The sequence below is a fragment of the Rhinolophus hipposideros genome (assembly GCF_964194185.1).
Source record: "Rhinolophus hipposideros genome assembly, chromosome: 17".
Classification (NCBI taxonomy): Eukaryota; Metazoa; Chordata; class Mammalia; order Chiroptera; family Rhinolophidae; genus Rhinolophus; species Rhinolophus hipposideros.
The window spans coordinates 54,017,660-54,042,656 of NC_138063.1; the positions used below are offsets into that span (position 1 = coordinate 54,017,660).

A 24,997-nucleotide genomic window follows, 5' to 3' on the forward strand; every position below is an offset into this window, starting at 1 on the left:
TTTGGAGACTTCAGTAATCCACTTTCAACAATAAATAGAACATCTAGACAGAAAATGAATGAGGAAATCGAGGACTTGAATAATCCAATAAACTAACTTGATCTAACAGACATACTTAGAACAGTTCACCCCGTAACTGAAGAGTACACATTTTTCTCAAAAGCACGTGGAATATTCTCCAGGATAGACCATATGTTAGGACAAAAAACAAAACTCAGTAAGTTTAGAAAGACTAAAATCAAATGAAGTATCTTTTGTGATCATAATGAAATGAAATTGGAAATCAATAGTGTAAAGAAAACTGGAAAATTCACAAATATGTGTAATTTTAATAACATACTTGTAACAACCAGTTCTTTAAAGAAAAAAAATACAAATGAAATTATGAAATATCTTGAGATGAATGAAAATGAAAACACAGCATATGAATATGTATGAGATGCCGTGAGAGCAATGCCCACAGGGAAATTCATAGGTATAAACATCTACATTAAAAAAGAGGAAAGGTCTCAAATGAACCTAACTTTAAGGACCTAAAAAGTGAAGAAAAAACTAAACCCATGGCTTACGAGGGAAAGAAATGATAAAGATTAGAGAGGAGATAAAACAGATTAGAAAAACAAAGGCAGAATTACTGAAACCAAAAATTTTTTAATTGAAAAGATACAAAAAATTGACAAGTTGTTAGTTAAACTGACCAAGAATAAAAGATTCCAAGTAAAAAAAAAAATCAGAAATGAAAGTGGGGACATTTCTATAGACCTTACAGAAATAAAATGATATGAGCAAATACAATGAATAATTATTCACCCACAAATTAGTCTAGATGAGATGGACAAAAATGCCTAGAAACACACAAATTACTGAAACTGATTCAAAAAGATAGAAAATAGATATGTACGATGTCAGAGGGGCAATAGTTTGGGGGGGGGGGTTATCACTTTGTGAGAGATGAAATGTCTAACTATTACATTGTTTTGTACACCTGAAACAAACAAAAAAAAGATAGAAAATCTCAACAGACCTATAGCAGTAAAGAAACTTAATCAGTAATTCAAAACCTCCCAACAGAGAAAAGTCCAAACCTTAATTAGAATAAACATCAATCTTTTGGAAACTCTTCCAAAAATAATGGAGAGAATACTTCCTAACTCATTCTGTGGGACCAGTATTACCCTAATACCTAAGTTAGACAAAGACACCCTCAGAAAATAAAACTAAACACCAATATTCCTTATGAATATTGATGTAAGAGTCCTCAACAAAATACTGGCAAGTTGAATCCAACAACATATTGAAAGGACATATACCATGACCAGTGAGATTTATCCCAGGAATGCAAGGATGGTTTAACATACAAAAATCAATCAATGTTTTATGGCTCAGTAATAGAACTAAGAGAAAAAAACCATGTGATCATCTCAATGCAGAAAAAGCGTTTAACAAAACATAACACTCTTTCATGATAAAAACATTCTGGGAACAGAAATAGAAATTCTAGAAATATATTAGGAGTAGAAATAGAAGGGTACTGCTTCCACTTGATAAAAACTATTTTTGAAAAAAACGACAGCTAACACCCTACTCAATGGTGAAAGACTGACATTTTTCTCCATTAAATCAAGAATAAGACAAAGATGCCCACTGTCACCACTGCTATTTAACATTGTCAAGGTAACTCGGTATGATTCAGGGAGGTAATGGTCTAAAAACTGTCGTGAAGGGAGTTCTATTCTACAAGGAAACCTGGAATTTGTGGTTTGGAAACCATGTTTTTGAAGGAATAAATGTGTCAGAATGGGGAGAATCTCTTGAATCCTCTACAATGATTAGGGTACACAGAGGTCCCAGTGTAGTTTTGGAGGAAGATTGCTTTTTAGGGCAAGGACAGTTGTAAATGTGTTATTCGGCCACTTCAAAGTTTTGGTGGAGTGTAGTAAAAATAAGCATATTTATTTGTTGGATTTTTAAAATTCTCCTAGTTTTTCCATTGTAAATACATTTTTTTTCCCTTGAGGGGGTAAGTCATTAAGTAAGAAAGTAGTAGTGATTATTTTCAAAATGTGTTTAGTGTAAAATTTTTTGTTTTTGTAACTTTCATTTTGGTCTGGAAATGGATTCAATATTTATTTGCACAACTGTTTCTATTTGGAATTCAGCATAAGCACAAAAGCAAATGTATGATAAAATATCACGAAAGCTGGTGCGGGTAGCCACGTGAAATTTAACCTGGATTTCTAATTTGAGAAAATATTCAAAAGTTCAATTTTAATCATACAGTATTGTTTCATAATGAGTATCTGTCAACATCGCTGTGGCATTGATGTTCAGTAGGTCCCCCAGCACCTGGAAGGTTGCCTCGTTTTCTGAGATGCAGAGGTGTAGGGACACAAGCATGATGGTACCTGACGGAGGACTTCATCTTACCTGTTTAAATGTAGACACAGCCCCCCCGGGAGTCTCCTTAGTGCTGTTCTCTCCGCAGGGTTGTAAGGCCTTGGAGTGGGTGATTGGCTGACCTAACACAGAGTTGGAGGGCCTCGCAGCCCAGGCCTGCAGCAGAACATGAAACACAGGTAACACCTGGCCTTTGGGCTCCCTATGCCCAGGACATAGAGACATAGGCTAAGCAGCATTCATCCACCCCAGGCTGTGGGGCTGGACACTCTTGCTCTACACTTGGTTTGTCAGAAGGAACATTTGTGATTAGTGCAGCGTAGAGGCACACTGAAAAGGGATTCTAGAAAGGGAGTGAATTTGCTGCATCTTGGACTATGGCTTACCTTTCCTTTTTTTTTTTTTTTGGTGGAAAGGTTTTTGTTGTTGTTGTTGTTGTTTGGTAAACAAGAATTTAAATCTTTAAATTAATTTAAATCTTTAAATTAATTTAAATCTTTGATATCCCTTCCCCAAAAACCAAAATATCAGCATGAAAAAGAGAATGGCTTTCTCACACTATAACCTCGCAACACTCAATAGAGGTTTCATGTGGGTTTCAAGACTCAAGTTTGCTGTGCTCATAGAACATGGATCTTCCCCTTGGCTTTCTCAGAAAGAATGCTGTTTCACAGGACTGGCAGAGTGGTCTTAAACATTAGAGCCCGAGCTTGGCTTTGGGAGCTTGTTAACACTACTGATTTCAGGCTGTCAGCCCCCAGGGTTTTTCCAGGTCTGGGCCTTGGAGCTCACCAGGCCGGGGCACTGACTCTTCCGTCCAGTGCTGAGTATGGGGCCTTTGCCTGCTGTTCTGCTGCTGACGAGCTAGTACTAGATTCCTGTTCTACAAACGTCACATCTGTTATGCACACACCATTTATTTAACAGATTTCATTATCTTCCATTAACCACCACCCTTAGTGGTAATTTAGTAGATGGGTTTTTAATGACATGCATATAGCAAGTAACGTAAAGCAACCCCTTTTCATTTTAGTTTCTGAACATGAAACGGGATACAATCTTCCTTATTTATGTTTTAACCAAACCAAACAGTTTAGTTTTTTGGAGGAAAAATGAGTATTAGGAAAAACTACTTATTTTGATAGTGTCATAGTACTGGCCGAAGGTTTTATTATTTTTCCAAAAGCATAGAAATAAATCCAGAATTCTGCAGCCTTCCCTTCATTTCTAGCGTCACATCCCTGTGACTGTGGCCCTTGAATCTGGTAGTAGGAATAAGGTTGAATGTCCTAGTTACTTTGTGAACTCTGCAGGTAAAGCAGTAGTGGATGATGTTCAAGAGAAGCCTCCAAATTCCCTTGGACGCTGGGCTTGCCAGTGCTGTGAGCCCATCAGGCCATCCTGAGGACTGTGTGTTGGTGCTTTCTTCCTGGTTAGGCAGCTTTCTTTCTGGTTAGTCATGGTGTGGCCACTATGACTGTTGAAGCGGTGCTAGGAGCTCTCTTGTGTCAGAGGCTTCTTTTCTTATAGGAAAAGTAATGACACTGAGTATTCTGTAAAGACTCTTCCACCCATGGCATTAGAACCAACTATTAATACTGTATGTGTCTGATTTGAGAAAGTGGCTTTTTGGCTTCTAAAGAGTGGGCCACTGTCTGCCTCCAGCATTTCTGTCCTCACCTTTAGGAAGGTGTAGCCATGCTTTGATATAGCAGTTAACTACTGGGTGTTTCTGTTAAGAGTTTCTTTTTATATATATTTCTTTCTGAGTAGTCTTCCCTAGCAGATCTCTACTTATGACTGAGCCTGAATGAATGCCCAATATATTAAGAACAGATTTTCATAGGTTCTGTTACCACTTCAGTGTCCAAAGAGGAGGCAAGGTTATTCTGGTGACTTTGGTGGCTAAGGAGAGTGCCCTTTGTGAGCCAGTCATGGGATTGTAGGTATGAGAAGTAACCTGGGCAGGTCACATGACCACTTAGCTGCAGTTTCCTCTTCTGTAAAATGCCCACCTCGAAGGACTGAATCAGACAGAGATGTGAAGCACCTCAGTGTAGACACGGTCCACGGTGCTGTGACTGCCGGTGTGGATGCTGCCGGGCTGCGGAACCCCTGGGGGGATTCCTGGGCCGGGCTGGAATTGGGAACACTAGGCTTCATCAATAGAACATACTTTTGTAGTGAGGCTGTGCTTTTTAAAATTTTTTTTAACTTTTATAATCACTAGTAAGAGTTTTTAGGATCAACAGTAAAAGAGGCAAGTAGTGAGAAATTAATGAGTACTCACTCACAAAGTACTAATGTGGACTTTGAGTCTTGATTTCTCATCAGGTTCAATAATGGTATTTTCTGCTGTTATAGGACAGTTTGTTTAGGGCAGGGATTGGCAAACTACAGCCTATGTGCTAAAAAGTTTTGCATTTTTAAAGGGTTGTAAATAACCCCCCACCCCCCCAACACAGAAGAGTATGTGACAGACTGTAAGAGGCCTGCAAAGCCTGAAATATTTACTATCTGGCCCTTTATAGAAAAAGTTTCTGTAAAGCTGACGCCTTTCTTAAAGATTCCACCAAATCTCTCAACATAAATAGAACAAAATCTGGTCCCTTCCACCAAACTGCTTTCCTTTCCCTTCCCCCGTTTCCAATTAGTGCTACTTCCATGTCCCAAATACAAAAACCTGAGTTATAATATTTGACTTCTAACTCTTGCTCCCTCTGTAGCCATTTGGAAACCAAGTATTCCTATAAACGGTCTCATATCAATTCTGTCTTCTCATTTTCACTGTCCCAGTCTGCTTCAGGTACTAGCCTGGGGTAGACAGCTTCTAAGACAGCCCCCCAGGAAGCTGCCTCCTGGTGACCAGGCCTGCCTGTGGTCTCCTCTACACTGAGCAGGGCTGACCTGTGCGGGTCAATGAAATACTGCGGAATATTCCATGATGGTGTGTGACTTCCCAGGCTAGGTCATAAAAGACACTGCCGCTTGCACCACGCTCACTCTCACATAACTTGCTCTGGGGAAAGCCAGCTGCCACGTCATGCAGGTACTGGAAGCCCCGGGCAGAGAGGTATTGTGTGAGGAGCCATCTAGTGGCCCCAGTGAAGTCTTCAACTACCTGCAGCCCCAGCTGAATCTTGATTACAAGACGCCAGTCCAGAACCGTATCACTAAAGCTGCTTCTGATTTCCTGACCATAGAAACCTGTGAGACAATAAATGTTTATTGTCTAAAGCCATAGAGTTTGGGGGTAATTTGTCACTGAGTAATAGATAACTAATACTTCTCATATACTAAATTTGTACAGTCACCTTCTGACTGCTCTTCCTTTCATTCTGTTCTACTTCTTGTCAAATAACTCAAAACTAATCCTATCACAACCTTCCTTGATTAAAAAAAGAGCTTTCTCATTTTTGTTTTTTGGAAAAAGTCAAAACCAAGGCCTAGGGCATTGGCCGAGATGATTGCAATACAGGTGGTCACCAGATTGTACTTTGGGAAATCCTGGGTCTTCTCCCTCCTCTGAACCCACCGTAAAATCTACTTCTATGAAGCTGTTCTTGCACCAGCTCACAGGTCACTGTAAATTCCTAGAAGTTTATATTACCTTGGACTTGAACTGTTCACATATGTATTTGTCTGACCAGCTTAAAGTTCTTTAGGAGCCAATATGAGATGTCTGCTTTATGTGCAGTTCTGGGTATTCTCTAAATGCTTTGGTGACCTGAGGACTGGATTCAGAATCACAGCAGTTAGTAGGAAGAGCAGCTGGAAACGCAGCAGGGTTACGCGCGCAGCTTGAAGTGGAGAGACCTCAGGTTTGAGGCTTAGCCAGTGGTTTGACCTTGAGCAAATGATACCCTTGCTATTCCTGTTTCTAATCTGTCAAAGAGGATCTTAATATTACCTACTGCAGGGCTGAGTATTAAAGAAATGCTGTGGCTGAGGTGTCTCATATAGAGGAAGTGCTCAAGAACTGGCAGCTATGAAAATGTTTTCTAAATTAGGTGCTAATAGTAACACACGGCACAGAATACCTAACATCATAAAGTTTATCTTCATATCTTTCCTTATTTTCTTTTATTGGCCAAGTGTATTAATATGACAAATTTGAAATAGTTTAATGTTTTATTTCAGCCTAGTTTGCACATACATTTTAATCAAAATGTTATGATTACTAGTAAGAATAATTACCATACTGTAAAAATAGTAAAAATTAATGAGTATGAAGTCAGTACTGATAAATATACCTTATATATTTATGCAGCCACTTCAATTAAAGGTCTCCGGGGTCTCTATACATCTGCACGTCAATCTCTATAATGGAAAACAGCTGGGTCAGGGAGGCAGGGCTGTGCAGTGACTCCACCCAGGAGCTCTGACAGTGGAAGAGCACCCACGGAGGAATGTGTGATGAGTGGCATTTAGAAGAGTGAGGCAGGAAACCCACACTGGCAAGTACAGTTTCCGCAAGCTCCAAGCCAAGCCTGCTAACAGCTTAGCTGCTCACTCAAGCTGCTCTCTTCTGAAGGGCTGCAGTGATTTGTTGATTTAGAATTGTACACCTGAATTAAAGGAAAAACACAAGGGCTGGACATGGCATTTATCTGTTAATGAACACAGACAACAAACACATTATGTCAATTGTTTTGAAGGCATCTTAACGGTTCCATCATTGTATTTATTTATTCTTATTTCCATATTGAACCGGCTCATTCATTCATTAATTCACTCCACAGACATTTATTGAGCACCTTTTACATGTCAGGTATCTTTCCAGAAACTATGGATGTGGCAGTGAGGAAAGGTGACAAAGATCCCTATGTTCAGGGAACAATGTAGTAGGATGTTAGGTGCTATGTGCAATGGAGAAAAAGAAAATGCAGAAGGGAGTAAGGAGTAGATAGTGTTATAGAGAGATATGAGAAGTAGAATTTATTTAAGGTAGCCGCTTGGAAGGAGAGTAGGCACATTCCGTTGAGCCACATGAGGCAAAACCAGGGAGTAAACAATGGGAGTAAATTACGTGAGAACTGAACTTCCCAACTATTGGGCTTCAGTGATGGAACTTGGTGAGAATAAATGTCTGCATGGTCCTGGACATGTTTAAATAGAGCCGAGAGCTTGCCACTGGCTGGAAGGTGGACTGAGTATCTTCTTGGATTACTTTCAGCTCTAAAAGTCAAAGTACAGATCAAATTTGGTGGAGAAGAGAGTTCAGGAAGTGATGGGGTCTACTGTATTGAAGGCCAAAGAGACAAGCTACTTGGCTGGGGATCCTATTACTACCCTGGGAGGAATATATATTGGGGACTCCCTGTAGCTATGGTAACTATTTCTTAGACCAAGCTGAAGGACAAGAGTTGTCCATGTTTTTGTTTCCTTTTTTTCTTTCTTTTTTTTTTTTTAAGTGTGTTTTTCCAGGACCCATCAGCTCCAAGTCACGTAGTTGTTTCAATCTGGTTGTGGAGTGTGCAGTTCACAGTGGCCCATGTGGGGATGTCACCAGCAATCTTGTTGTTAAGAGCACTACGCTCTAACCGAGCAAATGGCCACCCCCTTTTTTTTCCTTTTAATACAATAAAAATAAGTCTGTTATATGTAGTCGCTTCTACAGCTACTTGCTTTTTTTCACATCTCCAACAGGAATACATATCACAATGTGGGATATATATATATATATATATATATATATCAACTCATCGTTCTGCAGTTTTTCTTTTTAACTCTGAGAAATGGACTCAGGTGCTTTACAGCAATTAGTAAAATTGAATTCGCCTCCCAAACTTTCAAATAAATGCAGCGTATTTTCCTTTTTTGTGTGTGTGATCATATAATACGAGGCCTGACAATTATGTTCTTGAACTCATCCTAGAAAAAGTGCTACACACCTCATTGCTGAATATCACTATGGTCACTTTCGAAGTACTCCCCTTGGGAAGCTATGTACCGACGCCAGCACCTAGTCCACCCTTCAAAGCAATTTTGGAACTCTTTTTCTGGAATGGCCATCAGAGCTGTCATCGCATTACACTTGATGTCCTGAATGTCATCAAAATGTCTTCCTTTCAATGTTTCCTTTATCTTCAGGTAGAGTAAGAATTGGGGGCCAGACCAGGTGAGTAGGGAGGGTGTTCCAATACAGTTATTTGTTTACTGGCTAAAAACACCGCCACAGACAGTGCCGTGTGAGCTGGTGCATTGTCGTGATGCAAGAGCCATGAATTCTTGGCGAAAAGTTCAGGTTGTCTAACTTTTTCACGCAACCTTTTCAGCACTTCCAAATAGTGAACTTGCTTAACTATTTGTCCAGTTGGTACAAATTCATAATGAATAACCCCTCTGATATCAAAAAAGATTAACATCGTTTTGACTCTTAATTTGGACTGACGGAACTTTTTGTCATGGAGAATTGGCTGACTTCCATTGTGCACTTTGACGCTTTGTTTCAGGGTCGTACGGGTACACCCATGTTTCATCACCAGTGATAACATGGCCCAAAACATCATCTTGCCTCTCCAAAAGGTCTTGGCAAACTTCGACTCTCCTTTGCTTTTGTTCATCGGTGAGTTCCTTCGGGACAATTTTTGCACAGACATTTCTCATGCCAAGAATTTCCTGTTTCTCTATCAATATTTCCTTTGGCTGCTATGCTTCTCAGTCAGCTGATGATTTTGACACACAATTTGACGCATTTTTGCAATGTTTTCATCAGTTCTGCTCGTTACTGGACACCCTGACTTCTCTTCATCACTGACGTGTTCTCTCCCCTCAGAAAAACGTTTAATCCGTTTGCACACTGACGTTTTCTTCATGGTATTGTCTCCATAAACTTGGACTAACATGTCCCTGATTTCACTTCCACTTTTGCCAAGTTTAACAAGAAATTTAATGTTTTTCGTTGCTCTAATTCAAGCTCAGACATTCTCGTGATGGCACACAAAAAACACGCAACAACAATAATGAATGCCACTCAGCAAGACATTGCCACACGTTGACCCGAACACAGCTGTGAGACACTGATATACCAAGGTTATGAAACCTTACCAAGCTGTTTGTACAGTGCTGCCAATTTAAGCACACAGTGGCATGTTTGCGAACTTAATTGTCAGACCTCATATACATAATCAGGTTTACCATCAAGACAGAGAAATACTGTTTAGAAATAAGAGTGACCTTAGAGACCACCTTGTCCAATATACTTACTTTAAAATTGAAGAAACTGAAATCCAGAAATGTTAAGGAACTTGCACAATGTCAGCTAGCCATTTTGCATAGTTTAGTCGGAACCATTTCAGACACTTGAAACCAGGTAGACTGGTGAAAAGAATCTGCCTCACTAATTACAGACTAGTTTATTTCAGTTATCAGGATGAAAGCTCTTGGGTCCTAAAAAGTCCTTTTTGCTAGTGAATACCATTTTGTAACAGAGAGAGGTCCAGTTCTTACTAGGAAGGACGTGTGTCTACCATTGGCTACACCTGGAGGAAATTTTAGGCTGTCATAGGAGTCAGTTGGAGGTGGCAGGTGCAGCCAGTTACCCCCACAGTACTTAGTTCAAGCTTCTATTCTGTGGATCTGACTTCTGAAATGACCTTGAGATTATGGCAGGATGACCCAAGGGGCTTTTTACTTCATTATGTTCCCTTCCTTGGTGGGCAAGCTGAAATCTTTTTAGGCTTCTTTTCTCTTTCGAATATCTAAGATCAAAGTTTCTTCCCCTTAAAAGAAGTTATTCTATTTTTTTGTTTATACATTTAAATTCTATACTGCAGTAGCTACACTATTTAGAAGATTTACCTGTGCACAATTTTGCTGTTCCTTCTTTCTTTCTCCCACGTGTTTTCCCACAGTGCTAATACTGTATTTGCTTAGGAACTTGATATTCAGGTTAGCACTACAGAAATCCTCAATTCCTCTTTGGCATTTTCACTCTCCTAAACACTGTTGCTCCTGGGAGGAGTTGGGATGTGACATTCTCTGCTGTGTCACCCTAGGGAAAAGGACCAGGGGGGAAGTAGGCCAGGAAATGACAGACAATTCCTGTATTCAAAAAGGAACACCAAGGCAAAGAGCATATATAGGTGCAAACTTCAAGTGAGCAAGCTTGCTCAAGGCTGTCCCTCCTTGCTAGCCACACCCAAGGGTTTCCCCTCTTCTTCGGTTCATAGAGGATCAGATTCATTAGAGCAGCTTGCAAGAGCATTACTGGTAAATAACTGAGTGTCTGGCTTTCTGGGCAGCAAAGGAAATCTGAACACTGAGTTGTGTTGAACAAGGCATAGGTTCAAACATCAAGATGACTCTTCAGCTCTTAAGCCCGAGGGACATAAAGCAACTTCTTGACGCCGCATTTTTCAAAGCCCACTTTTTAAGAGCTGTGTCCTGTAAGTTCTGAAGCCCTTTTATTTCCACTGCTTCAGTAATACTGTTGTGGATCAGATTTTGCCACCAGCCATTTTGTATCAGCAACATGCACAAACAGAGCTGCAGAATTTTTTTTTTGCACAGTAAGATATATTCTAAATATACAAATACTACATCGTATACATTTTAATGAAGTGAGCCAGAATAAGAGTGTAAATTCAGGCTGCCAGGTAATTGCACTCAAACATTTATATAGTATAGGCAGAGTTTTATATTAAGTTGGTTCTTAGCTATTAAGCATTTTTGGAAGATATTTCTAGTCATGGGCCTTTGGCCTACATGAGGTAAGGAGCATACCCTTTATGAGCTTTATAATGAATATCTATGTGTATGTGTATGGTGTGTGTGTACCTGCACATTGTGCAAAGATAACAAACTGGCATTTCTAAACACATCATATGGGCAATCAAGCCCTTTCTAAAGACCTGTCTTTATGAAATTCTAGACAGTGATGATTTACAACTACATATCTTTTCCTCCACTGGGGCTGGAGAGGAAAAAGAAAGATCTAGTTAAAGGTTATGCAAAGCTGTCCCCTTTATAATATATGAAATTTCTGTATCTCTGGAATCCAAGGAGGCATGAGGCACGGCCTCTGACTTAGACTGAGAAAGTCAGTGCACATTTGGATTATGAGCTGGACACATACAAAAACATCTTGTTATACACATCTCACAGAGAAAGTGCAGGGGAAGGAGATCCTAAAATATGTCTGACAAATAAGGTAATAGCTTGTGTATATAAATATCAAACTCAGTATCATGTACTATTTAAGGTATGTAAACAGGAAGGTTTAACCTTCCTATTTTTTCTTAAGCAATTTAAGTGCAATAACAAGATCATGGGACATTTTAGGAATATATATCTCTTGAGGAATTCTATTTAGAAAACACATATAAACACTATTATCATCTTTCTGTATGTAATTTGTCTCTGTATATACAACGTCTTATATAATAAAATGTTATATACTATTTAATTTCCTGTTAAGGTAAAAAAAGAGTCATGACTGCTTGATAACATAGCAGTTATCATGGTGGCGCCATTCTTGTTTATTCTTTCAATGTGGTCCTAGTTAGATTTTATTTCTCAAACTGATCATAAGCTGCTGATGATAAAAGTATCTTGCCTTCCCAACCTAGGTGGTTTCTGACAGTTAATTACCAAAAGATATCACTATTTTACAACAAGAACTCAACACAGAAGTTATGATGGAATGCCATTTATTTTTCCCTAGATAAATTTTAAAATAAAAGGTTTGGATGGGAAACGTGTAGTACTGTCATATCACCCTGAATGCCAGCAACACCTTGACTTTTATACACGCAGGAAGCTAGGTCAAAGTCCAGTCAGCATATACATTTCTCCATGACCCTTCAACAGTTTTACGTGTACAAAATTTTCTGCTCTTTTGCTGTAGCAAATAGTAACATAATTTAAAACTTTCATATCTCCTATGTGACACCTAAGATCCAGTCCTATATTTATTAATACAGTTAGAAAAATAAAAGCCTTAAAAAATTCATGGTAGGAGTTCATGGTGCTAATTACAGAATCTATTCAAATGTAAGGTCATTTTAAAAACTCCTACACAACAATCTTCTGGTTTAATTTAAAAGACTTAAGATTGGAACTCTAGTAAGACTGTTAAGTCAATGTACATATCAATTATTTAATTTTTACTTGCCTTGGGAGAGTTAATTTCCACTGTCCACTGAATGAATGCTTTCAAATATTAATAAATATATTACAGTATTTACAAGCATTCTTATCTACTCTGACATTGATAGAAAGTTAAGCCATGGGGAAGGAAATAAAGATCTCCCAACGGGGTGAGTTCGTGTGGTCTGGGACCAAAAGAAAGAGTGGGTGCTTGAGCCTGGAGGGAGTTAGTGGGGAGGGGATTCGCGTAGGAAGGACCGCTCAGGTGTGCACAGGAGCTCCAAGACACATCAGGCTCCAACTGAGACCTGCTAGCCAACAACATTTTTGTTGTTGGATCAGATGTAAATGCCAAATAGCTGGAAACCGGGACAGAAAGCAACACTGTGAAAATATGTTCTTTTAGTAGTAAAACGAGGAAGATTAGCCTAAGGTCAGACTAGACTGAGGATTATAAAATCACACTCCATAAGCTACTAGTGAACTACCCTTTGGAAATTACCTAATTTAATTGAGGTGTTGGGTAATGTCATGGATAATTAAGGGTTAAATGCAAGAAATTGTTTTGGCAACAAAAAGTGATACTAATTTGATTTCTATCATTTTAACTGTGTCATGTGCCCTTCTGGTACACTACTTTCTGCAAATTGTCTCATGCCATCCACATGACCCCTTCTATGCACTTGGCAAACCTCATTAATGCTGTTGAAGAATTTACATTTAATGCTCTGCTAAGAGGTGATCATAATGCCCAAATCAGACTACACGAAGAAGTGAAGTCCAAGATTGAGATGTGCTAGCTATTTGCCTTGTGAATGTGGATGAAATTCTCATCTCAGGAGGTTAATTTCTCATGTTTTAAAAACAACAGTGAAATAGTCATTATTTTTAAAAGCACGTTATCCTAGGTCATATCAATACACATATACAAATACCATTCCCTCTTCCTTGCACCCTTTCTGGTACTCATTTAGAGGCTCAAGCCTGGGCCTTCAAAGGGTGTGGCTCCCACCAAACTATCTGGGGTACAAAGTTCAAACAGTCTCTTGGAAAATTTTTATAAATGACATTCACCCAATATAATGTTTAAAGCTCTTAAACAAGAGTCTTTAAAATAATTTAAACATTTGCATAATCAGCAAGGGTTCTCTGGTGGCCCACTATTACATGCAGATACAGACAGCTGTTAACATGCATTATTTTGGTCAATTGGTAAAGTTTATTTTGTAAGTAGAAGTAATTTTAAGTCATTTACTAAACTGTAAATTTCAATCCATTAAAAACTACTACCAGAGCAGTTCTGAGGTATTACCATTAATTTAGTATAGAAATGTTACTATCTTTTGATATGGTATGAAATGTGACTGCCGTGCCTTTTATTAAATGGTGTTGTTGTAGTGTTGACTATAGATATATCCTATAGCTTTTAGGAAATTATTGTGCATGTGTGTTAGCTGATTTTCCAAACATTAATGGCAATTTGACTGGTTGGTCATTTGTAAGCATACCAAAATAATAAAGTACAGGCCATGATATAGGCCAAACCAGCTGAGAAATTTCAGGTTATACAATGCTACTCTCCAACCTACCTTCTGAAAACCCATCCTACTCATTCAAATTGTTTACAAGGAAAAAATTGTGCAAAAAGCATCCAAAAAGCCTATTAGCAGATTATTTATCTTGTAATCTTAAAAGAACTAGACAAGGTTTTTTTCTTTTAAAATCCATTATAAAAATAAATAAATTTCAGTTTGAGACCTTAGGTACCAAATTGTGGCTTGATTTAGTTATGATGGCTAGACTATAAAGTTATGAAAAATGTAGTTGAAAATATATGAGCTCCAGCTCATTCTCCACAGTGAGGCCAATAGCTGGCACTTTGCTGTCACAACTTTTTTCATAGTTAACTGAAATACATTCAACCTCTTGACAAACGTTTAGCCTTCCTTTGTCCAGAAACTCCCACAAAACTTTAATTCTTAGACCTCTATTATAAAATTACAAGTAACCATAATACATGCAACATAGGGAATGAAAACCTGTCACGGGCTCAGGAGACACTGATCCATTGCACCAGGGCAAACACAGAAGCTCACAGGAAATGGTCACCCACTTGGGTGTACAGCTTATTCAGATGTTTTGCACTAAAATGCAGGCATAAAGTCCCCCCTGTAGTCTTTATCTTAGAGCAACAATAATTTAAAATCAGTTTGACAGTATGAGCAAATCCTTCCAGGTTTTGTGCTATGGGACCAGAAGTGGCCTGGCCCCGCCTCAGGTACCTAGTATGCGGCAGGGCTCTGGGGCACTATGTACATTAGTGGGAACACTGCCAGCTGGAAGTGCCAATATGACTTACTGCTTGGAACTGTGCTAACATTGACACTTTGTTAGGCTGCTTCCTCATGTGAGAAGCCCTTTGCCTTAGTCAGAAAACTATTTGAGGAACAGTAAGGAACTGAATTAAGGAAAACATTTCTGGCCTCCAAATCCACACACACAAGCAAGTTTCCAACTATTGTCCTCTCAGTGCAAATGAGCAATTGGTTGACCTGTCACGTATCATCAATTGATATGAACACAGCATTCAGTCCATGGAACAATGTGATGCAGCAAAACCCTGATCTAATGCAAATCAAGCCTATGAACTACAACCATGGCAAGGAGACAGTCCAGCTCAGTGTTCTCCTGAGAGCTAATGCAGACTCTGAACACAAAAGTAACTGAAAGGCACAAGGCTCAGATTTCATTGATAGTCCTCTCTGAAGGGCAGTATTCCGAGGGGCCTGGTGAGGACATATAGAAAGACTGTGTTTTTCTTTTTAACCGGGCTCTTTTGTTGGCCAACACCAGGCTACGCCGGCTTGAACTGATGATTTCCAAAATAAACTTTTTGCAGTCTACACACACCTCCATAGTACTCCAGTCCTCCATTAACTCTTTGGGAAATTGTAGTTCTTCATCTGATTTGTCCACAGACTTAGATTTTGAGGAGAACCTGGAAAAAAACAAAACACTTAAAATATCCAGTATTGTTACTTATAGTTTACTACAATACTAAGAAATATGTGCAGAAAAAGTAAATTTGTTGCCAAAACATTATGGAATGGTGAGTGATTTAGTCATGTTGTGTTCTTCCAAAGAAGAATTTCTAATTGGAGACAAGGTTTAAAATATTTTTTTTAAAAAGAAACCAATAGAGAAGAACTGACGCCTGTCTGTTCCTGGAGGACCCCACATCAGGAATGGTGGCCGCAAGATGGACTTCTTGATTTCTCCTCCGGATCTTACCACAAATGGAACATCTGTAACTCATCAAAGGATTCTCTGCTCATCACACAGAACAGCTAAGAGACTCCATACAAGGATTACTTGAAGGTGGGCAACTTGGGCAAGCAGAGGAAGAGGGAAGGGAGCGGAGTGGAGACGCAGCCACATCCGCAGCTGTGGAGACACGGCCCGCTCCATGGCTGCAGAGATACAGGGGATCCCAGGACAGAAAAGAGACCACAAAAGCCAGGAGATGGGCTCTTTCCCTGCGTCCTACAGCTTATCTCTCCCACAGAGAAGGCAACATATCCAGCATTTGTGGCAGTAACCTCAGCTGAGACCTCCAGCTGGGCCCTAGGTCGGACAAAGGACATAAACTCCATACCTGGGCCCCTGTCCCCACTCTCCCATTCCTACCCCCGCCATTCCAGAGACTTAAACCGGCCCCTAAACTGAGGAGTAGTCCCAGATTACAGAGGAGCTGTAATGCTCAGGTTCTGGGAAGGCCGACGAGCAGCTCTGACCCAGGGAAGAGGCTGGGAAGAGTGTGATTTTGGCTGAGCTAGGAGAGAAGAGACCCCTCCACCCCTAGCCACCATTTTTCTGGCCTGCAGGAGGAGTGTGACACTGCTGGGCTGGGAGAGAGAAGACCCCTGCATCCCCAGCCCCCATCTTTTATGGCCTGCCTAGAGCAGAGCAATTACAACTGCGGAGACATTCCCAGGGATCAACAGTAGGCGGCAAACGCAGTTCTGGGCTTTCAGCAGCTCAGAAATCTCCCGCCTGCGCCACACACACACACACACACACACACACACACACACACACGTGGAAGAAGTGCCCTAATACTCAGGAGAACAGAGCACAGGGCTGGTAGTGCTACTCAGTGCACATATGTGCAGGCAAGAGCAGAAACTACACTGACTTTGTAGAAACTACCATCCAGCTCCCTCAGCCCCACGCATCTACATATGCAGTCCCAAGTTCACTCTGGGCACCAGGTGACGGGCTCTGCCTGCGCAATACACAGAGGACTCTGGTACAGCAGAGGACAACCTGGAGATTACTTGGTGGGCTTAAGCCAAGACGGGCGCTGCTTTCTTTGTTTTCTTTTGTTTTTACATCTTTGATATCTTTGCCTGTGGTAAGTGTGGGTTATCAGTTATTTTTACATGTGAATGTATTTGGTTTTTCCTTTGTTATTGTTGTGCTTGGTGATTTGCTTTGTTCTGAAATTGCCCTACGAGATTCAGCTTAAGAGGCACAAGATTCAACACACCCAGAGGCCAACTCCAGACCAAACCAGAGTACTACCGGGTTTGACCTACAAGTGACACAGCCAGAGGGAATTCTCTACAGGCACAAGAGCCCATAGGGGCCAAACCACATTTAAGAGGACAAGCCTTACCCAGCAAAACATCCTGCTGTGGGCATAGACAAGTCTCACGATTAGTCAGCCTTGGAGTCAATCCCACCTACTCACAAGCTAAACACAATTAAAGATCAACTTTAACAGGACAATACACACAACACAAGAGTCATCTTCGGAGTACACCCACAGGAGAAGAAGCAAGGGGTGGAAGTCAAATATAAAGGACACATACTACATAAGATAACCCAGCAAAAACTAAGAACGCTAGGGCACCTACCTAATACACTGAAGCAAACACAGAGAGTGACCCAGAATGGGGAAACAAAGAAACACGTCCCAAATAAAAGAACAGAAAAAACCTACAGAATTGGAACCAAATGAAATAGAGGTAACCAACCTATCAGAGACAGAGTTCAGAACACTGACGATAAGAATGTTTAAAGAGCTTAGTGACGACATAAAGAAGGTAGAGAAATCATAATGAACAACCAGTTAGAACTAAAGAATACAATAACTGAAATAAAGAACACGCTTGAAGGAATTACCAGCAGGTTAGATGAAGCAGAGGATCGAATCAGTGACTTAGAAGACAAGTTAGCAGAGATCAGCCAAATGGAACAACAAAAAGAAAAAAGAATAAAAAACAATAAAAATGGTTTAAGAGACCTGTGGGATAACATCATGTGCAACAACATCGCATCCTAGGAATACCAGAAGGTGAAGAGAGAAAGCAAGGGATCGAGAACATATTTGAAGTAATAATGTCCGAAAACTTCCCTAACTTAGTGAAGGAAACCGACGTACAAGCCCAGGAAGTGCAGAGTGTTCCAACCAGGATAAACCCAAACAGGTCCACACCAAGACACATTATAGTTAAATTGGCAAAGGTTAAAGACAAAGAGAGAATCCTAAAAGCAGCAAGAGAAAGACAGAGGGTTACATACAAGGGAACTCCTATAAGACTATCAAATGACTTTTCTACAGAAACATTGCAGGTCAGGAGGGAGTGGCAGGAGATACTCAAAGTGATGGAAAACAAAGGCCTACAACCTAGATTGCTTTATCCAGCAAGGCTATTATTTATAATTGAAGGAGAGATAAAGAGCTTCCCAGAAAAGAATAAGCTAAAGGAATTTATTACCACCAAGCCAGCATTGCAGGAAATATTAAAAGGACTTCTGTAAACAGAAGAAAGATGAAAAAAGTCTAACTAATGAAACCAGAAATACAAATAACAAAATGGTAATAACTATGTACCTATCAATAATCACTTTAAATGTAAATGGATTAAATGCTCCAATCAAAAGACATAGGGCGGCTAAGTGGATAAGAAAGCACGTCCCTTGTATATGCTCTATACAAGACACTCACCTCAGATCAAAAGACACACACAGAGGCTGAAAGTGAAGGGTTAGACTAAGATATTTCATGCAAATGGAAATGAGAAAAAAGCTGGAGTTCCAATACTTGTATCTGACAAAATAGACTTTAAAACGAAGAATATATTAAAAGACAAAGATGGACACTATATAATAAAGGGATCGATCCAACTAGAGGACATAATCTTAGTAAACATCTATGCACCCAACATAGGAGCACCTAAATATATAAAACAGATATTGACTGACATAAAGACAGAGATCAACAGTAACACTATCATAGTAGAGGACTTAAACACACCTCTGACAACAAGGGACAGGTCTTCCAGACAGAAAATCAATATGGAAACAATGGCCTTAAATGACACATTGGACCACTTGGATTTAATCGATACTTTCAGAGCATTTCACCCCTAAGCTGCAGAATACATGTTCTTCTCAGGCGCCCATGGAACATTTTCCAAGAAAGACCACATGTTAGGCCACAAAACAAGTCTTGATAAATGTAAGAAAATTGAAATCATACCAATTGTCTTCTCTGACCACAGGGCTATAAAATTAGAAATGAACTACAGGGAAAAAACTGGAAGACACACCAATTCATGGAGGCTGAATAACTTATTACTAAATAATGAATGGGTCAACCATGAGATCAAGGATGAAATCAAAAGATACCTCGAGACAAACAAAAATGAAAACATGACGACCCAAAATCTATGGGATGCAGGGAAAGCGGTCCTAAGAGGGAAATTCATAGCATTGCAGGTCTACCTAAAGAAACAAGAAAAATCACTAATCAACAGTTTATCTTCACAGTTAAGGGATCTGGAAAAAGAACAAAATAAGCCCAAAGGGAGTACAGGGAAGGAGATAATAAAATCAGAGCAGAAATAAATGAAATAGAAACCAGAAAAACAATACAAAAGATCAATGAATCCAAGAGTTGGTTTTTAGAGAAGATAAACAAAATCGATGAACCTTTAGCCAGACTCATTAAAAAAAAGAAAGGACCCAAATTAATAAAATCAGAAATAAAAGAGGAGAAGTGACAACAGATACCACAGAAATACAAAAACAATTTAAGAAATTATTGTGAGCAGCCATATGCCAACAAATTTGACAATCTGGAAGAAATGGACAATTTTCTAGAGGCGCACAACCTTCCAAGGCTAACTCAAGAAGAAACAGAAAACCTGAATAGACTGATTACCACCAGGGAAATTGGATCAATAATCAACAATCTCCCAACAAACAAAAGCCCTGGATCATATGGCTTTACAGGTGAATTTTACAAAACATTAAAAAAAATTATCAGCTATTCTCCTTAAGCTCTTCCAAAAACTTCAGAAGGAGGATAGGCTCCCAAACACTTTTTACGAGTGTACCTTGATCCAAAAATCAGACAAAGACACTACAAAAAAAGAAAACTACAGGCCGATATCTCTAATGAACATAGATGCAAAAATCCTCAACAAAATATTAGCGTACAGAATTCAGTAATACATTAAAAAGATCATACACCATGATCAAGTGGGATTCATCACTGGTATGCAAGGGTGATTCAACATCTGCAAATCAATTAATGTGATACACCACATTAGCAAAATGAAAAATAAAAAATCATGTGATCATATCAATAGATGCAGAAAAAGCATTTGACAAAATCCAGCAGCGATTTATGATAAAAACCCTTAAGAAAGTGGGAATAGAGAGATCATATCTCAACATAATAAAGACCATATATGATAAACCCACAGCTAACATCATACTCAATGAGAAAAAGCTAAAACCATTTCCCTTAAGATTGGGAACAAGGCAAGTTTGCCCACTTTTTTACTTCTATTCAACATAGTGCTGGAAGTTCTAGCCACAGCAATCCGACAAGAAAAAGAAATAAAAGGCATCTAAATTGGTAAGGAGGAAGTGAAATTGTCATTATATGAGGATGACATGATAATATATAGAGAGAACTCTAAAGAATCCACCATGAAACTATCAGAGCTGATAAATGAATTTAGTAAAGTAGCAGGATACAAAATTAATATTCAGAAATCAGTTGCATTCGTCTATACCAATAATAAAACATCAGAAGGAGAAATTAAGAAAACAATCCAATTTACAATTGCTTCAAAGACTATAAAATACCTGGGAATAAATTTAACCAAAGAAGTAAAAGATTCGTACTCAGAAAATTATAAGACACTGAAGAAAGAAATGAAAGAAGATAAAAATAGATGGAAACACATACCATGTTCATGAATAGGAAGAATTAATATAGTTAAAATGTCAACACTGCCTAAGGCAATATACATATTCAAAGCAATTGCTATCAAACTACCAACGACGTTTTTCACAGAAATAGAGCATATAATCCTAAAATTTACATGGATCTATAAAAGACCCTGGACAGCCTTGGCAATCTTTAGAAATAAGAACAAAGTGGAAGGTATAACGATACCTGACATCAAATTATACTACAAGGCTACAGTAATCAAAACAGCGTGGTACTAACATAAAAACAGACACATAGATCAATGGAACAGAATGGAGAGCCCAGAAATAAATCCATGCCTATATGGTCATTTAATCTACGATGATGGAAGAAAGAATTTAGGGTAGGGTAAAGACAGTCTATTCAATAAGTGGTGCTGGGAAACCTGGACAGACACATGCAAAAAAATTAAGCTGGAGCACCTCCTTACACCGTATACAAAAATAAATTCAAAAAGGCTTAAAGACTTAAATGTAAGATCTGAAACCATAAAATTCCAAAGAAGAAAATATAGGAAGAAACTTTACAGACATTACCCAGAGTAAGATTTTAACTGATATATCCCCTCAGGCAAGGGAAATAAGAGAAAAAATAAACACGTGGGATTACATCAAACTAAAAAGTTTTTTCACAGCAAAGGAAACCATCAATAAAACAAAAAGGGACCCTACTGAATGGGAGAAAATATTTGCCAATGATATATCCGATAAGGGGTTAATATCCAAAATTTATAAAAAACTCACTCAACTGAACTCCAAAAAAATAAACAACCCAATTAAAAATGGGCAGAAGACATGAAGAGACATTTTTCTAAGAAGGACCTACAGATGGCAAACAGACATATGAAAAACTGCTCAATCTCACTAACCATCAGAGAAAATGCAAATAAAAACCACAATGAGATACTACCTCACCCCAGTCAAAATGGCTATCATTAATAAATCAACAAACAACACGTGCTGGTGAGGATGTGGAGAAAAGGGAACCCTTGTGCACTGCTGGTGGGATTGCCTATTGGAAAACAGTACAGAGGTATCTCAAAAATCTGAAAATGGAACTACCTTATGATCCAGCAATTCCACTCCTAGGTATCTACCCGGAGAAATCCAAAACTCTAATTCAAAAAAATTTATGTACCCCTATGTTTATTGCAGCACTACACACAATAGCCAAGACATGGAAACAACCGAAATGCCCACCAGTAGATGACTGATTAAGAAACTGTGGTACATTTATACAATGGAGTATTACGCAGCCATAAAGAAGAGAGAAATCTTACCATTTGCAACAACATGGATGGACCTAGAGACATTAACATTATGTTAAGTGAAATAAGTCAGACAGAGAAAAAGAAATACCATATGATCTCACTTATATGTGGAATCTAAAGAAAAGAATAAATGAATGGACTAATCAGAAACAATCTCAGAGACATAGAGGAAAAAGTGAGGGTTGCTAGATGGGAGGGGGGTGGGGATAAATGGGAAAGTGAGGGGATTAGAAAGCACAGTCAGTAACCACAAGATGGCCATGGGGTTACGAAAGTTAATTTGGGGAATGTAATCAATAATGTTGCAAAGATTCTGTAGGGTATCCGATGGACACTTGTCTCGTTAGGGAGACCACCTCAGGGAAGATGTAGATGCCTGATCACTGCACTGTACACCTGAAGCTGAAGCTGAACAATAGTGAATATCAACTACCAGTCTATATATATATATATATATACATATATATATATATATATATATACATATATACACACACACACATATATACATACAGATATATATATACATACATACATATATACCTATACATGTATATGTATATATATATATACATACATATATATGTATATAGTTACAAGAAACTAATTAAAAAAAAGAAACCAGTAAACATGTTTTACTAAGAAATAATATTGAAAACCCTTAGTATCCCTTCTAGAAGTTTTGGAAAATAAAATATTCAGAGTCACCTGATTACTCTGTGTGTATGTGTGTGTATAGTTATATATGCAGTTATATATATACACTAGTATATATATATATATATTACAGCATACATATTACTGTATATATACATATATATATACACATATACATATATATAAAATGAACTTTGACAAGAAAGATTAAATAAAGTCATGTTGCTAATATCCTATTGATGGTTCAGAAGGGACCTCAAGCTCTTTCTTCAGTGACCCCACGTCATGGTTAATGAACATTAGTTAACCATGGTAGGTCAGACTGTTGGAAGCTGAAGTAAATTTGTCTTAATCCTATGACACCCACAGCCTGAAAAATTATCTTTGGATCAGCTTTCTTGTAATTTCTGTATTTATCAATTATGCCTCTCCTTTCCCAACAACTTTCTATACTTTGGTGACTGATTATTTGGATTCCATAGAGCTGGATTTAACTAGACCAACATCATAATAAATGTTTTGGCTAATGTTTTCAAATTACTAGGAATCACCTACTCATTTACTATTTTAACAAAACCAAACAAGAATGTAGGTTCAGATAAGTACAGAAAAGAACAACAGATTGTTATTTGCACTGTCTTGAGCTCATGGATGACAATCCATGAACAGAGATTGTCATGGAGCAGTAGCGTATCAGAGCAGAGAGTCGAAAGCACAAGGACAACAGTCTTGGGTACAAGTTACCTGCTGGGCTCACAGCTTCCTTGTCTCTCTGTCTACTGCTATCTAGCATTTGGCACCAATGCCAGTGTCTGTCCCCCACCCCTCCGGTGGGTGGCTGGCGCATCAAATCTTAACCGTCTCAGGCCCTGCTAGTGTGTGACCCGAGCTGGCCTGACGTCCTTCCATCTTTCTTAAGGATCACCACTACCCTCACTCTGCATTAAATGCAAAGGGATTGATATTCAGGCAACTTTTTTCCTTTTAAATTGCCAGCTCTTGGCATAAAGCTTCATTTCTGTCTTTACAATAGGAAAGTAAGCCAAAGTTATTGCAGACTGTTGTAAATATACGAATAGGATTAAACAGATTTTTTTCCAAAACTAAAGAAGGAAAGAATTATGCAATTTTCAACTCCATTGAAAACAAGGGCAGATTTAAAGATGACTTTTAAAAGACACACAAAAGTAATTACTTCTAAAGGAGAAATAAAAATAAACAATGAGATTTAAGTATCCTTCAAGTAGCTAACCACTATCCCTTGATGTAAGGTACCTTTCAGGAGTTTTGGAGATTTGTGTGCAACTCAAAACTATGTTAATATCAACCAACCAATCCACCCACCCAAACCCCCTCAGGCCAAAACTCTGCCATGTCACCACAGTCCTCAAAGGGAACATTATTATTTTACAAAGGATGCTCTGAAGATCCAGGCCCCTTGCTCACCTGGCAATGCTTCGCAGTGGCCGATGGTGGCTAGTGGAGGGTTTTTCTGGCCTCACACAACTTTCCCCTCTTTGCGAAGCAGAAGGTCCCAATGAAAAGATAGGAAGAGTAGAGTATGGCTTGGAGGGCAGCCGCATCTATTACCCCAAACAAAACTGAGAATGAGCAGTACTGTTAAAGAGACAGTCTATTAAAATTAATGTAATTTATAATTTCACCAAGCTTAGCTTACCTTTTTGCAACACTGTGAGCACACTGGCCTGTATACAAAATCAGAAATATTACTCGATACGATACCATAGATACAGCTGGAAAGTTAGAGTAGCCAAAGGCTGCATGGTTGTGAATTTCTACAATACATTACAAAAACTCTCTGGTTCTTCTATGAGAATATATTAGGTTGGTGCAAAAGTAATTGCGGTTTAAAAGGTTAAAAATCATTCAAAAAACTGCAATTATTTTTGCACCAACCTAATAACAAATTGATACAAACTGAGGATTGCCAAAAAGACAATCAATCTGTAATACTTAACTCTTACACTGTTTCCTATAAAAGGATCAACTTACATCTATTTGGAATTTTCTTATTTGTTTATTTAGGGGTCACTTTACAATCACATCTATTTTTTTCTGTTCAAATGTGACGTATTTTTGTTAGAATTATCTTGGTTATGTAAAAGAAATACATGCAGAGAAACGTTTTCCAGGTTTGGCACCAAATAATTATTTGATCCACTCTTTAGAAGAAATCAGTATTTCTAACCCATAAGCATGGCACAATGTAATAAAAGATTATTTCTAATATTGTTCCTGTGTAGAAAACTGAGGAAACAATAAAGTTA

At 38.6% G+C, this 24,997-nt stretch overlaps 1 protein-coding gene across 5 annotated transcripts in view; it reads right to left on the minus strand.

Annotated features, from left to right (window-relative positions):
- Nucleotides 1-12,033: 12,033 nt before the first annotated feature.
- SPIRE1 (spire type actin nucleation factor 1) overlaps nucleotides 12,034-24,997 on the minus strand; it is a gene marked incomplete at its 5' end in the record, with an annotated part of 256,517 nt that continues 243,553 nt past the window's right edge. For all 5 annotated transcript variants that reach the window (XM_081078392.1, XM_081078390.1, XM_081078391.1 and 2 more), the window contains 3 exons: nucleotides 12,034-15,487; nucleotides 24,156-24,292; nucleotides 24,388-24,415. In XM_081078392.1, the coding sequence (XP_080934518.1) occupies nucleotides 15,229-15,487; nucleotides 24,156-24,292; nucleotides 24,388-24,415 (424 nt within the window). In that variant the 3' untranslated portion in view covers nucleotides 12,034-15,228. The remainder of the gene's footprint in view (nucleotides 15,488-24,155; nucleotides 24,293-24,387; nucleotides 24,416-24,997) is intronic.